Genomic DNA, 15574 nt, shown 5'->3' on the forward strand with positions numbered 1-15574 from the left:
CCATTTTCCTCATCGTTGTATTCTTTTATTTCTAATCTATTATCTCTTTAATGAAATATTTTTTCTAATAAAATTTCACAATTATGTCTGAAAAAGTTAGGAAGTGAAGAGTTTTTTTGTCTTTGGTTTTAATCCCAACAGCTATTAAATTGCATTTATTGCTTACAGAACAGCCCATCATTTCATTTTCAGATGTTGACCTCTTAATATTTTGACATTTTTCTCTCCTTATTTTGATATCAAGTGTTCTTGTAAGCAGAAATTTGTTTTCTCTCGACAAATACACTTAATAAGAAAGCATCTCAATTTCAATTAGTGGATTTAATTATCTCTTCTTTAACATCGTGCTTAATTAGACTACATCCAAGTTATAAATAAGAAAAAGTGTTCATTAAAAGTATTATTTTTACGCGAACTGCTTGTTGATTGATTGCAAATAATTTTTGAGAAATCTGAAATGTGTTTGCGGATAATTTTGATGATTTAAATTACCATTCTACCAATGGAAAAGGCTTCAAAAGTTTAGATCAGTGGCCTTTGAATCTTTTCAAAATTCTAGTTTATTCAACAGTTGATTAAATGAAATTAAATTCATTTCAGTTCAGGGTGTGTTAGTAAAATTTTGCTAGCTGGCCCATTGTCACTTGTTCATGAATGATCAAACTCACTATGTTCCGAATTAGTGTTTTCTTTAAAGTAACATTGCATTTATCCATATTTACAGTAATTGAAAATTTAATAATAGCATCCATGCAATTAAATCTGGTGTGAATATGAATATTTGCTAGAACATTCATAGATCTTACAAGGCGTAATCGCCAATATTGTAAACAAATTATTTCTAGCGATATAGAAGATCACAGAATATCTGAAATGGTGCCGGTTTCGGTCTCAGGGCCCGCATATTTTTGAACGCTCTAGGAGCGGGCATGGTAAGCAATAGGATGCATACGTATATGCACATTTTTAATTTGCATTTGGTATTATATTTACATAAAGTATTCTTAAATATTGCTATATATTTTAGCTAATATTTTCCTGCATTATTATGAGAAAAAAATAATTAAATATAATTTAATAAACGGGTGGAGATATATTGATGACCTACTTTTGATTAACTTCGACAATACTAATATTATTACTAATTGCTATCCAAAAGATTTAATTCTAAAAGATACAAATAAAAATCAACTTGAGGCTACCTTTCTGGATTTAAAAATCGAAATTGCTAATGATAAAACAATAGTTGGTATATACGATAAAAGGGATGATTTCAACTTTAAAATAACAAAACTATGTAACTACCATTCCAATCTAAACTCTAAAATTTTCAAAAATCTAATTTTCTCACAAGTTAACAGGATCAAAAGGGTTTGCAATAATAAAAATTCTTATATTGAAGCATCAAATATCCTCCTTAAAAATTTAATTAAAAATGATTTTCCTAGAAATTACTGTAATGTCAATTTTTTAATTAAACAAGGTATGGTTTGGGATTAATCCTTTGGCTTAAATAAAAATAGAACTTTACTTGCATATTGGATGGCGCTGGGTGCCTACCTCTGTTTACATAATTTACCGTTAACTTTTTTAAAAACAGGAAATCACAATCGATTGTTTAAAGTTTCCTTGACTGTTGGATGGTATGTTCTGGCTTTTCGTTTTTAATTTTAATTTTAATGCTGTGTTTGTTTTTATTGTTATTGTTTTTATTGTATTTTTACTTTGTGGTTATTTTTTTCTAATTTGTTATTTTGTATTTCCTTTCTGTTAAAATGGTATATCTCTTGAGCATAATTTCAGGGGATTTTCGGGTCACGAGGGATCATTATTAGACTTATGTCTGTATGTCCTCACAGAAAAAATCCCTTTATTTGAATCCCTGCCTGAGGGTGACCCTTGAAAAAGTCTTCAGGCCGGATTCTTTTTTTAATATTTTTTTAATAATTTTTTTGGTTTAATTTTTATTTGATTTTTGTTTTTCCTATTAACTTGATTCTAATACTTTTGTATATATTTTATACATGTATTTATTATATAAGATTATTTACATTTTAACTATTATTTATTTCACAGTCTTGAAAAATGCTTTAGTGTGATATTTGGTAAAGCATATTTCCTTGTGCAATGGTGTTCGATACGATTTGCAGCTGTAGCTTATTTTAAGACATTAAGGACCGCTCACGAATTTTCTAGTGTTTCGCGTTCCATCTGTTTCTCGACGACCACTCATAAGTTTTCTCGTGTTGCGTGTCCCATCTGTTATTGCTTCACAAATCACAAAGTTACGTTGATTTTAGAACGTACAAGTTTGCTCCAAAACGTGCTGTCCCAGGCGTATGTCTTACAGATTTCTTTGCGGTCCTTAATGTGTTAAATATTTTCTTCTAGTTAGTTATGCATCGATTTAAAAACATGAAAACGAGATATCTCGTAACCTAGCCACAACGTTCGGGCTGCTAAAAACGGGAAATCTCGTGACCGGTACGCAATGTGTTAAGAATCACTATAGCATTTCAGTTACGAATGTCATGAAGTGAATCTTCTATGGAATCAAATTATAATTACAGGTTTTATATCTGAGTTGAGCAATTCCTAACAGGTTGCTAACTGTATTATTCCAGATATTTTTAATGTATTGAACCGTTCCTTTTGGACCATCTAGAGAACTGGCTCACTTTCAAATATTCTATGATTTCAACGTCGTTTGAAATACATTGTAAACCATACTCGTAGGTAATTAAATCAAAATGGCTGCAAACGTTTCAGTCTAATAGCTGTATTGTATCAGTTGAAATAATGATTGCTATTTTAAAATTTCCAATCTCAGTGTATCATTCATCGTTCATAAGCTATTTCATGAGATGGATGTAAATGGGATATTTGCGTAGTAAAACTGGGCGTGGAGTCTTATGCCGAATGTTTCCATCCCTAGTCGTTGTCATGGGAACGGTCACGATCTGTTGCTGCCAACACGTGCTCCTGTTGACTCAGGACAGGTGCTCCCAACTAGCAACTGGGCGGATTTGAAAAGAGGCACCCTCGTGTCACACGAAAAGAGGATCAGAAAAGGCATACGTTGGAAATATATCGTTTGAAAAATACAACATCAGCCTTTGTGCTGCATGCAGGGTTCCATACTCACGGAAATGATTGGAAGTCACGTGTGAAATTTTTAGAGGTTTTCAAGAAAAGTTCATGCCAATAACCTGAAAAATATGTAAGTTTATTTTATATATGCCTGAATAATGTGGTTTAAGGATTGTTTGATTTCTGCTTTACATTTAATATTATCCTTCTTATTCTTAATTCATCTTACCTAACGCAATATATAAGAATTTTCTTAAAATATGAGCCCCCAATAGAGTTAAGTGGAACATTTTTGCTGTAAACCCTTTTCAGTGTCTTTATCAATTAACTTGTTCAATATTCGTAATTAAGGTAAGTTTAAAAAAAGCATTTTATTAAATTTTTTGAATAAATAGTTTAATTAAAAACAGTGAATGCCTCCTTTCCTTATTTATATTCTAATTTTAATAGCAGATAATAGGTTCGCAAAAATTTCATTAGAATGAATTATTTTTAGATAAAAATAATTCATTCTGATTATTATAATATATTACTTTTATTGTACTTCATATTTTTTAACTACTATATTTCGTCACATAATAAATGAGGGTTCTTACTTTAACTTTTTTATATAGCTTTCACACTCCTTTTTTTTCATGAAATCCCTATTATAAAAGAGAACAATCTTTAACGAGAATTTTTCTTCTATATCATTCATTGGCCTTTATTCTCGGAAAAAATCCCCCCCCCCCTCCCGTCACTTTATGTATGAATGGCTGTTTTTGATTCGCCGGGAAAATTTATTGTTATTACTTAATTTTAAATATATCTCCGATGCATAAATGGATGTTCTTGATCGCCTCACAAAGTATTTATAAGCATCGGATTGGGAGAAATGTTAAAGACGTGTTATTTTAATGAATTTCTACCTGTTTGTGTGCGTGAATCTGCCTCATTATCTCAAATTCCATGACATCATGATGACGTTAAAAACATAAATGCCTGGATAATCAAATAGCACTTTCTGTTGAATAGTATTATAATTTCTTTCATTTCTTAATTAACAGCAATGAAATCTACTGTGAAAAATGTCGCTAAATATCAAAATTCAGAAAAAAAATGGCACAGTTATTAAATTGTTGCCAACTGAAATCATTTTTATCTATCTCTGAACCTGTCATCTTATTTAAAAATATTTTATATATTTTAATTCATAGGCATTCTATTCATGATATTTGATATGAGTTATCGCTATACAAACATTTAGTTTTCCCAGTGAAAATGTTCAATTAAAACTGTTTTCGGCCGCCTCCTGCAAACTTCCAATGATGGGACACCCACGGCGTATTTAAATACATGAAGCGTAATAATCAGTTGACTTGGACAGATTCGTGAATGCAAGATTATTTTTATTGGAGATATGTAAATAAATCATACACCAAATTTTTTTTAACCTGAAAAGAAACAAAGCTAGAATTTAATAAATTTTAATTTTAAATGCAAATAAAACGTCTTTTTTATCCACCATCCATGAAGAAAATGCGCAGTCTGTTTTAAGTTTTATATTTAAAAAAGTCTTATACATGTTTTCAACTTAAAGATGAGATATTTTGTATGAAATAAATAAAAATGAATCAAAAATAGTTTATCATATAAGCATTTACTATTTGAAACTCAAAATAACAGTTAATAAATTATTTAAAAAAAAAATTATTATGACTTACAATTTTTATGGAGATTGTAAAAGGCTGATATTTCTTAGCATAGAGCATCTGTTTCTAATATCCATTCAATTAAAAATGACTGAAAACGTGAGATGAAACATTTGTAATATTATTCATAAATGAAAAGAAATAAAACGGACAGATTAAAGAATTCAGTAATGGAATTTCAACCATTTCGAATCCTATGTATTTTCTCTTAAATCATTTCCCCCCTTATTTCTTATATTCTTAATTTTATTATTTTTTTATTTCTGTTTTATTCATTTTTTTCCATATTCATCTTTTTTTTTAATGATCAGAAATCATATTTCTTATTTAATTTATCCCTTTCTTATACCGATAGATACGATAGTGCATACATGTTATTTCATGATAATTTCTTTTATGGAAAGATTTTCGTAAAATGATAACTACATTATATGTTTATTTCATTTAACGTTCTTCTTTGTGGGATCATGCACAATCCTCTACGCCTAAGATAATATGTTTCCATCATAACTAATTCAGCTTATTTGCACAAAATGCATCTGAGCCGGTGCCTGTCCCGTTTATGAAAAATAGCCTCATTATGCTTTGGCCGGGCATGCGCTGAAATGCCCATTAAACGAAAGAATCGAATTGTTTGTTTCGTGAGGGTCAACTCTTTAAGAATACACTTCGGTTCGTTCTCTTTCTCCTGACTGTCGCTGAAATCACTGTTCTTCTCCGCTTGCCATTAGAAGACAGGTATGGCATTCTGGAAGCGGAATCGAGTCGAAACCACCCCTGATGCATCCATTTCTTCAGTGTTGTTGCAAAACGAGAATTCTGTGTATGTGTTATTCTTTTTTTCTCATTTGGTGTTTTCAAAAATTGGTCTGTAGATGTTATCGTTTGGCATGAAAATATATTTCATTGGCCATTTTAATCGTTTGGACTCGCACCAAACAATCATCAAAACAATTTTCGTTTATTTTTTTCTGCCATTGAAGTAAAGTAAATTTAAAGTATTTCATTGCATGTTTTTTACAGCGAGAAATAGTGGAAAAACTTTTGAATTTAGTTCTAAAATCTTGTGGTTTGTATTTTAAAATAAGATTCGTGAAGAATTTTGGTAGATCGATCGTTCCGAACTTATTTTGAAACAATCACAAACTTTTTTTTACCTTTCTTTGCTTTTTGAAGCAATAAAAAACATTTCGTTGCATGTTTATAAAGCAGAAATTGCAAAGAATATTATAAATCAATTGCGACATGAAAAAAATTCTTTGAATTTAAAAAGAAGCACAAGAGTTTGTGAAGAATTTTACTAACAGATTCATTTGGCATATCTAGTTATATTTTTATTGTAGTGTGTTTTGGTAAATGTTAGTTTGTTTGCAAAACTGCCTTTTCAAAATTAATATTTTCTGAAGGAAAAATATGGAAATATCGTTGAATAAATTCACAAAGAATATTAATTATGAACGTATTTTGTCCCGTCTTTGTAGAAACTAATTATTTCCTTATCATTTCCTAATCATACTTTAAAGAAACTCCTTTCGGAACTTAGTTTTGTATTTAAATGTATTTTCTAAGAAATCTATAAATTAATTATACAAATGAATGCTGCTCCAAAATTAAAATGCTTATAATTAGTCATAAAATCAGACAGTCTAGATTTCAGTATTAGCCGAGCAAAAGAAATCTTGCAGAAAATGCAACCTATTTTTTACCACCATATACGTCTTTGCTTCTTAAAATTGATTACAATTGTATGTAATCGTTGAAAAGATTGTTGTTATGTAGTCTTTTGTTTATGTTTGCATTTTTATTTATCCATTGATTGCAGAGGTCGTTGGCACACAGTTAGTCACGCACTCTATCAACAATGTATTAAAATTGGCGAATATGCAATCCATAAATTGCAACATTCTGCACGCTCACTAAAACAATTTTACAACCTATCCATACCGTTTTAGTCTGTTGGAGTGAGTCAGCAGTCTTAAATGCAAGTCGTAACAATGAAGGAAAGGGTACTTAAAAGCAGAATGATTATTGGTAGAAAGGCATAAATTATAAAAATAATTAATGTCACATAAAATACATAAAATAGTAGTTATGCATGCAAATTTTGACGGCAGTTTAATTTATTGCCACAGTTTGAAGTAAAAGGTTTTATGTGCGTAATCGTAATCTTCCGATCTGTGCCTGGGAATTGAACCATAAAATCTAAATATTTTCAGCTCCGAATTGAATCAAAAATATACAATCCATTTCAATCTTTACTGTGACTTTTTAGAGATTTATATAATTTTAAAAAAGGAAAAAAATCAACTTTTGAAATTTTCTTTAGGCAAAAAGTTTTTTTTGGAAAATAAATTCTAAAGCATTTTATGCAAGCTAAAACCATCCATGGTCTTTTCGATGATGTTATTTCTTTTCGCAATGAAATTCTGCGTTGCTATTTTAATATAATACGTGATGGGTGAAATGAACTTCGAAACAGGTTGAAAACAAGTCAAAATAAAGCAATTAGAATAATTTTATTTCATTTCTATAGTTGCGTATAAAATGCATAAGTTATTTCTAAAATATCATCCTCTGATTATTGCTTGATTCTTTAATGAAAATAATGTATGTTTTTGCCGAAATCAAACAGACCCGTGACGCATCGACTCATCATGCATTATTATTTTTCATCAGATTGATTTGAGACTCGTGCATAAAATATTTAATAGAATCTATTTATATATTTACCTGCGTATTTATTTAAAGAACCTGTCGTAGTTCTTTGGCATGTCAAACACAGATTTCTCATTTGTGGCCATGCTTGTTTTTAAGAATGTTTCTCAGACGGTATTTTTTTTTTAAATCGAAGCCTGAGAAATTTATTATAGTAAAATTATTCTAATTACCATTAAACTAAAGTAACCATATTTTGTATATCTACCTTGCGTGATTTAGATATTGGTAAGATTGGGTAGACAGACGATATAGATATCGGGGATTAGGATAGGACTGTAAGTGAAAAAACTTCAAGAAAAAGGGTGTAGTACTTAAATCTGATACATTTGGATACTTTTCATTCTTTACTCTTCATTAAAATTAACTTAAAAGAATCATTTTAATAATATTTTTATTATACATTTTATTTCTATTATATTAGTTTTATATTCTGACAAATGAAAATAGCCATGAAAATTCGCATTAATTTAAAAGAGGAAAACTAACAATTACTCATCGTTATGATCCTTATAGCTTTTCAAATCAGTGCGATCTTTGGGTTAATTTATAGGAGCCATTTCTTGAATTTAATAAAATTAAGTTCAAATGAAAATGAATAGTAAAATCTCATATCTGAAGTTGCGAAAAATTTACTACTGTAGTGATATACATATATATTAAGAAACTTTTTTCGGTCAGTTATGTGGTGTTTTTGAAAGATGGTTTTTATTGCTTTAGCGCCGAGTTCTTAGTATCATTTATTCCTTTATTCTGTAAGCGTTATATATACATAATTTTTATTTTTCGCAAGAATTTAGAAGGGGGGGGGGATTCCGTAACTTAATTCTATCGTGTAAGAATGTGATACTGTTTTGGGAATGAGGGTTTGTGTAGTCGAATGGGTCGGTAAAAATTGAACTGATGTAATATTGCTATAATAACATAATTATAAAAATTCTACGTTTTCGTTCTTATTTTGAAAATGACGAAATGCACTTGGACCAAACTTAAAAGTCCGAGGAAAACTAGTTAAATAAAGATCAGAAATTTTTATTAGTACAAGAAAATATATATTTATTAGTACAAGAAAATATATATTTATTAGTACAAGAATGATCGACTCCCCAAAATTCCAGAATTTGCGCATGCTTAACCGAACATTCGTTGTGTTATTTTTTTAATTTTTATTGAGAAACGAGACTGATAGTTTCTTGTTTTCGCTTTATTTTACTTTTTAAAATAATCAAAATTATTTTCTTAAATTGTATTTTCTCCTTGGCAATATAAAGATCATGAGGTCGTAGAAAGTTATCAGGTGAAGAAGCGCCAAAACAAACGTCTTGAAACGTCGGAAATATAGACAAACGTCTTTAGGTAAATAAAAACCTCGGGGGAGCTGAACGAAAATATCAAATAATAAAATAACCAAAATAATCAAAATTTATAAAGCAAAATAAAAATGCTCCCAAGTGATAGTTTGAAATTTTCGATAATATATTCCTTTTTTTAATTTTATTTTAATCTTGTACCCTTAAAGTTTTCCGCCATTAAATAAACACTATTTTCGGGCCTTCTTAACTGTTTTGCCATGTACATTTCAGGAATACACATACCACAGGTTGGGAACCTTTAACATTAAATAATGTTTGTTAACTGCCATCCTATTATGAAGAGTAAAACTTCTACTTTTGTAATTATAGAATCGGACAATGAGAACCTTAGTGATTGTGCTGTGATATTAATAAAGGAATGTAGTATTTTACAAATAAAATTTAATTTGATCTACAAATGATCGAAGATTTTACTTTATAGTACATTAACTTCGTCCAGTAAAATGACTAGTATAGCTCGTTAATGAATTTTCAAGCCATACAGCACGATGACGAGCTACACTAGTCATGCGACTAAAGTTACCGTTGAGTATGGTAATAAATTTCGTTTAAAATTCCTAGTATACTGAATTTGGCAGCACTTTTAATACTTTTGTTGTTATCATAGATCTCTATCATACACTGTTTATTGTTAGAATTTCTTGACACAAGTCAAATGTTGTTAGTCATTGGGATTTTATTCTTATAAAGATTTAATGAAAACATTGGTCAGGCCAATAAATATTTTTACTAAAGGAAAAACATGTTGTGACATAAACACCATAATGGATAGTGCAGACTATGAATATCAAGGTGCTTGGAGGGATTCTGAAGAATAGGAAGAAATAAGCAAATACGCCATACTAATAATGAAACTCATGATAGTGAAATATTACCAATAAGACGAAAACATACTAGGCGACTCATAAGTGATTCGAGTGAATATTCTGGAATCATACACATCATCAGAAGAATGGAAGGAAAGAAATAATGTGCCTGAAATAAAGAAATTGACGGGAGTGCTGGTGTAAATGCTCTGACATTGGGAAAATGAGGTGCTAATCCCAAATCTTCAATAAGCGTTTTGATGAAGTGTTGAATATGAACTTAACGAATTGCAATTATATTCTTATCAGTAATATAATTTTAATTAATTATGTAAGAATTATAAAATGAAACGTTTTTTAAATAAAAATTAAATGATTATTTCGTGCACAATTTTTCATTATTAATTCATACTGGGAAAGGGTTAATAAAATTTTCCGTTGAATAAATGTGATATAGCAAAGAATTTTATAACCAAAATAAGCGTTTTCACAAATTCTTGTCGACACACAATAAGCAATAATATTCTCTATCCAAATTCATTTTTTTCTTTATTTTTAATTTTTCACGGCCTTCTACTTCGTTTTACAACAAAAAGAGAAAATAAAAATCGTGATATTCGTTTGCTAAATCACTATTGCCAACAAAGCAGTATTGTTGCTTATTGAAAAGGTGCAATGATAAGTGAATGAATTAACATCTGATTGGAGTTGGCCCTCTTGTATTTGAGGCGTCTGCAGGAAGGATGCCACTGTATGAAGTGGATCACCTTCGAGCTAAAATTGAGTCGATTAAGCCAAGTCGAATCTCAACAGGGAAAGCGTGGGTAGTTATTATCGAGAATAGGATTTCTCATCGCGCGAAGGGATGTCGGAGGTCAAGGATTCTCTAACATCCATTTTTTTTTCGTCTATTCCATTATAAATATATTATCAAAAGGAATTTATGAATGTGTAAATATTTGTTTGTGTCTATCCTTTTTTAATATTATTTTCATTCACTTAAAATAGTGGTTATTTCAAATTGTCCTTGATACTTATACTCTCTGTAAATTACATTTACTTCTATGGAATTTTAGTTGTTTTTATTATGAACTAGCTGGTACCCAGCGTGTTGCTACCGCAGAAGAAACAATTTTGGAAATATCGTTTGAAATTTGAAACAGCTATCTTGTTTAATTACGAATGATAAAAAAAAAAGATTTTATTTCCTTATCGACAAGGAATACATGAATTGAAATTGAAAGACATATAAAGGAGAAGTATAAATAATATTTTTTTTTTTTTTACTATATTATTCAAGTGCTTTAGAAAAGACAATATTTTTTGTTTTGTTTTTCCATCTTCAGCAAAAACAAATTTCTTGGCTGTCTGACTCGTGAGCATCCAACATTTCAACTGTTCATATAAAAACATGGATTTTCCAGGTTCAAAGCATTAAGTTGGCAAAGTTTTATCGTCATCGGATGAACAGTATGGCAGCGATAAAATACGAAGAAACAAAAATTCATTTTTATATATTAGATGAAGTTAATATATGTGGCGTCAGTATCACTTGACAAATGTAATACATATTGTGCAGCGACGGATTTCAACCAAAGTAGACTAATCAGCAGTTAGAACCACTGGCCTCTGAAGACTAGCGGCAGATCGGTAAAAAAGAAAAAAAAAATTATTAGCCTAGTAGCCTAATAAGTAAATTTGCAAATACAAATCATATTAGATTAATATTAACATTTCGCCGAATATAATTGGTCAGGTTTCTATGTGTTTCAGTACTTTCATTTATTTATTGTTGTATGTATAAAAGCTACATCTATACCAAGCTTTTGTTTAAGTAATATAATTTATAAGCGTGAATACTGTGAAGTAACGAGTCATAATAAATGGACATTTTCACAAAAATACTAAAATAAAAAATAAGTTATTAACATGTTTAACCCTTTAAAAGGCCATTTTTTTTTCTAGCTGTAGTTTATTAAAGTATTTTTTGGATTGAGATTGGTCTAAGTAAAGGGAATCATCTTATTAGATAAATTTAATTTGATTGATTCATTAAATGGGTTAACTAATAATTAACCAACAAATCAAGATACACCATTTTGTGTGAGATAATGAACTGAAGCATCTGAGTTTCTGTCTTATCAAAAAATTTGATAGAATTTATACCAACCTACATAACTTCATTCAGAGATGGATAAATCTGGCTGGAAGGATACTTCCCATGGCACTAGAAAGGGTTAAATTAAAAATGTATTGAAATGTGAAACTAAATGAACCAGTTTGCTAAGAGATGTGTATATCGCCTTTGGTCGTATATTGCCAAAATCTGCCCTTGGTATGATGTAACATTTAATTGTACATTTGTAGTTCGTTCCTTTTTTCAGTTCCTGCGGTGATACTCAGCAAATACCAGAAATATTTATAAATCTCATGTGATATGGTGGTGACATAGCTTTCAGATAGCAAACGACGGTCATCTTTTTCATCTCGGTGGCCGACTTCAAACATCAAGTTCCGGCATTTGGTGCTCAGTAACAGTCAGGTTTTCGACCTGTCTGTTTGCCTCCTATTTTTAAGTTCAGGAATTTCACATATTTGATACAGAGAAGATGTGTTCGAGGAAAGATGTAATCTTAGTAAATATACGTTATTATCGCATTTTAAAAACACAGATATAACGTTGAAATCATTTTAATCGAACTCCTACACATTTTCAGTGACATCGTTTCGAAATGAAGTCGGTAACTTCTTTCAGAGCTCTTTTCAAAAATGGTTCATCAAATCCTTTTATCATTTTTATGCTTCGAAAGTAAGAAAGTTAATCCTCTTTGAAGTAATGTGCTATTATCAAATCTTAAAATGGAGATTGTAGAGCCATTTGTTTTTAGCTTTGTATATATAGTAGTTTCAAAGATGAAGAATCGGAAATCGAAAACTATTATCTCCTGTATCTTTCATTATAATCTATTTTTCATTACATACTTCATGATCAATATTTTTTTTGTCTACTACTTACTCCATTTCAGACATTCTAAAGTAATAAGAAGAAAAAAAAAATGCTTTTTTTTTTTTTTTTTTTTTTGCGGAGAAACCTTGAAACGGAAAGGTTGGTTTTTGCTTGTTTTTTTTAATTCAGAAAAATAACATCATTACTGCATTATTACGCTATTTAGTTGGTAAAATAACTCAACATTTGATTCGGTAGAGAATAATAGTAATGATTAGGAAAGCACTTTTTGATTCTCCTAATTTTTGAAAAAGTTTTGATCTATTAAAAAGAAGGTACCATTTCTTTAGAATATTTGAGTACATTTGGAACTGTTTAAAAAAAACTAAACACGTCATTTAGACATGTAGATTTTCATTTAGAATAGTTATTTAATTTAAACGAATTAGAATAAATTTAACTTAGCTTTATTTTATAAATTTTCACAAAACTATAAGATGTTGCTTAAATGTTTTCTAGTACAGTTTCAGTTCATAGATATTTATCAATATAGAATATGTGATCTGTGAACTTCCATGTTCTTGTCATATGATATTGCGATGGCACGCAAATTATAAACAGTTAAACTCCATTTATATTCTTTAAAAATATCAGTTTGTTTTAGATTATTTTATCCTCTTTTCTTAAAAGTCTTGCTAAAACATCAAATAAAAAATACAACAGGTTTTAACTAATAATACTATGCAAAATTTTATTCAATTTGACTCAAATAGATTTTATTAACTGTGATGTTTCTAAAATTGAAAAGTGGCTAAAAAATTAATTTCTGAAGAAAAAAAAGTATGGAAAGATTCCATTATCTCTAGTGAAGCGAAAATGTAATGTAAAAAAATTTTTCATTCCTCTAACGACCATGAAAAGAGAATATTTTCCAAGTTTTAAAAACAAGACCTTCAAATGTAGAATTATAAGAAACTAGAAAAAAACATTAAAAATGTTATTACTGTGTATGCAGATTTGCCTGAATTCATACATAAATCTTCGGATCTTTGCTTGCTTTGAATGTTAAACGAAAAGTTTATTTACATTTTATTTTTTTTAGGTGAACTCGTTTCCAACTCATACTGATACCCCTTGTAGCATTAGAATGGAGAATTCATTTACCAAATCAAAACTAGCGGGTTTTTCTTTTTTTCTCTCTTCTGACATTTAATGTAAGCTGGGAATGGAATTGAATCGTGCTCTGAATCTGTTGCATCCGACCTTGATTCCACGGTCCGCGGGCTCTCCGCCCGGAAGAGTCCTTCCGGCTGAGAACTGGACAACTTGAGACTTCTGACGGGAATTGTTTGCAAGCAAGTTCTCTATAAGCAATTTCCAATCTTAGTGGTTTCATTTTTTTTAACTTTTAGCTAGATATGAGTGGCATAAATTCATACATACTGCCAATTCGCTACCTAAATTTAAAATTCAGTCAATTTGGTATTTAAAATTTAAAATTCAGTCAATTTGGTATTTAAAATTTAAAATTCAGTCAATTTGGTATTTAAATTCATTTGCTGCTTCTTAAATTCAATCAATTTGGTACTTAAATTTTCTAAAAGGAAGTTGTTTTCCCTATATCATGTTTTTCAAATAGCCTATTTTTCAGCCGAGTTCGACAACAAAAATGGCTCGTCCTCAAAACAAAACGTTTTATTTTTACATTTAGATAACATGTATACAGGATCCCGTTGTAGGATCCCGATACTAGCACTTTTTGACTATGCTATCTCACTAAGAGGTGGTACGAAGAAATAAATACTCCTCCTAATTCCGCGAATAATCTGAGTCTACCATATTGCTTAACGTGAAGATCTTCATATTTCCTCTCGCCCCTTTTTTGACGAAATAAAAACCTCCTGACGCATGCGCAAAAACATGGAGTGTTTCCGAATCCGAGAATGAAATGTACACAAACATTAGAAAACAACATGAAGGAAACAAACGGATGCCATATTTCTGTAAGAACCAGCAAAATTCTATAGAACACACACAAAAAAAAAGTCAAGGTGAGTAGGGCACATCAGAGTGGATCAAAGTATAGTTATAAATTGTGTTAAGTTGCATTACTATTAAGTTATTTTTTCTTTATCTTTTGATGATAGTAGCGTAACATTACACCAATCTTCAACCGTAACATTTCCTCCATAATAATTAGCATTCATCTATTGGCACTCAATAGAATGTCTCATTGATTCATTTTTTATCCAGTACTGCTAGACATGTTGTTCCAATTCTGCAGCTGCATCGTAAATTTATGAATGCCAGGAGAAATGAATGTCCCTTTAAATATACAAATATTAAGTGCCGTATTAAAAAGGCACATAATTAACTGACATGATGACCACATGTTAACATGATCAACACAGTTAACATGAATAACTGTGTGGGTGATTCTTGTTTTTACAAAAATCACGCTACTTTTTATTCACAATTTCAAATCCGCAAACTTATTGATAAGAGTGCAGCATTATGGTCATTTCACTATCCAAACGGGTAGTTTTTCATTATTAGCTCTATCATTTTCCTAAATTAAAATTTTTAAAATGAAAACTCTTTTTTGTTAAATTCTGTAAAAATTTCATCATTTGATTGAACTTCCGCCGAAAAATTATCCTTCCCGAAGTTTTTTTTTAAAAAAATACATTGTGAATATTTCGATTTTTCTATCCTTTTAGTTCTTGCAGTTCTTATAAATTGATGGATTTCACAAAAAAAAAAATCTTAATCTAAACTAGAAAATACAAATTAATATTCCATTTTTGCTAAGGAGCTGGCTATAATTTTAATAGCATAACCAAACGAAGTTAGTAGTAAATTATGTATATTTACTTCCTGAGCCTTTCTTTTTTCAACTGAAAAATAACAGACAGAATACAGAACCTTTTTTTTTTTTTACTGTATGTTTTT

The 15574-nt window shown here is 29.8% G+C and overlaps 1 protein-coding gene across 3 annotated transcripts in view; it reads left to right on the plus strand.

The window, feature by feature from the left end:
• Positions 1 to 15574, plus strand: part of LOC129984725 (plasma membrane ascorbate-dependent reductase CYBRD1-like) — a 97968-nt gene that overhangs the window by 47898 nt on the left and 34496 nt on the right. The window contains exon 1 of one of the 3 annotated variants that reach the window (XM_056094671.1): positions 3075 to 3220. The exons of 1 other annotated variant lie outside the window; for it this stretch is intronic. In XM_056094671.1, the coding sequence (XP_055950646.1) occupies positions 3219 to 3220 (2 nt within the window). In that variant the 5' untranslated portion in view covers positions 3075 to 3218. Of the gene's footprint in view, positions 1 to 3074; positions 3221 to 5506; positions 5605 to 15574 lie in introns of those variants that run through there. One more of the 3 variants, XM_056094669.1, reaches the window with a different exon arrangement.

This window comes from Argiope bruennichi, chromosome 9 (genome assembly GCF_947563725.1).
Source record: "Argiope bruennichi chromosome 9, qqArgBrue1.1, whole genome shotgun sequence".
Lineage (NCBI taxonomy): Eukaryota > Metazoa > Arthropoda > Arachnida > Araneae > Araneidae > Argiope > Argiope bruennichi.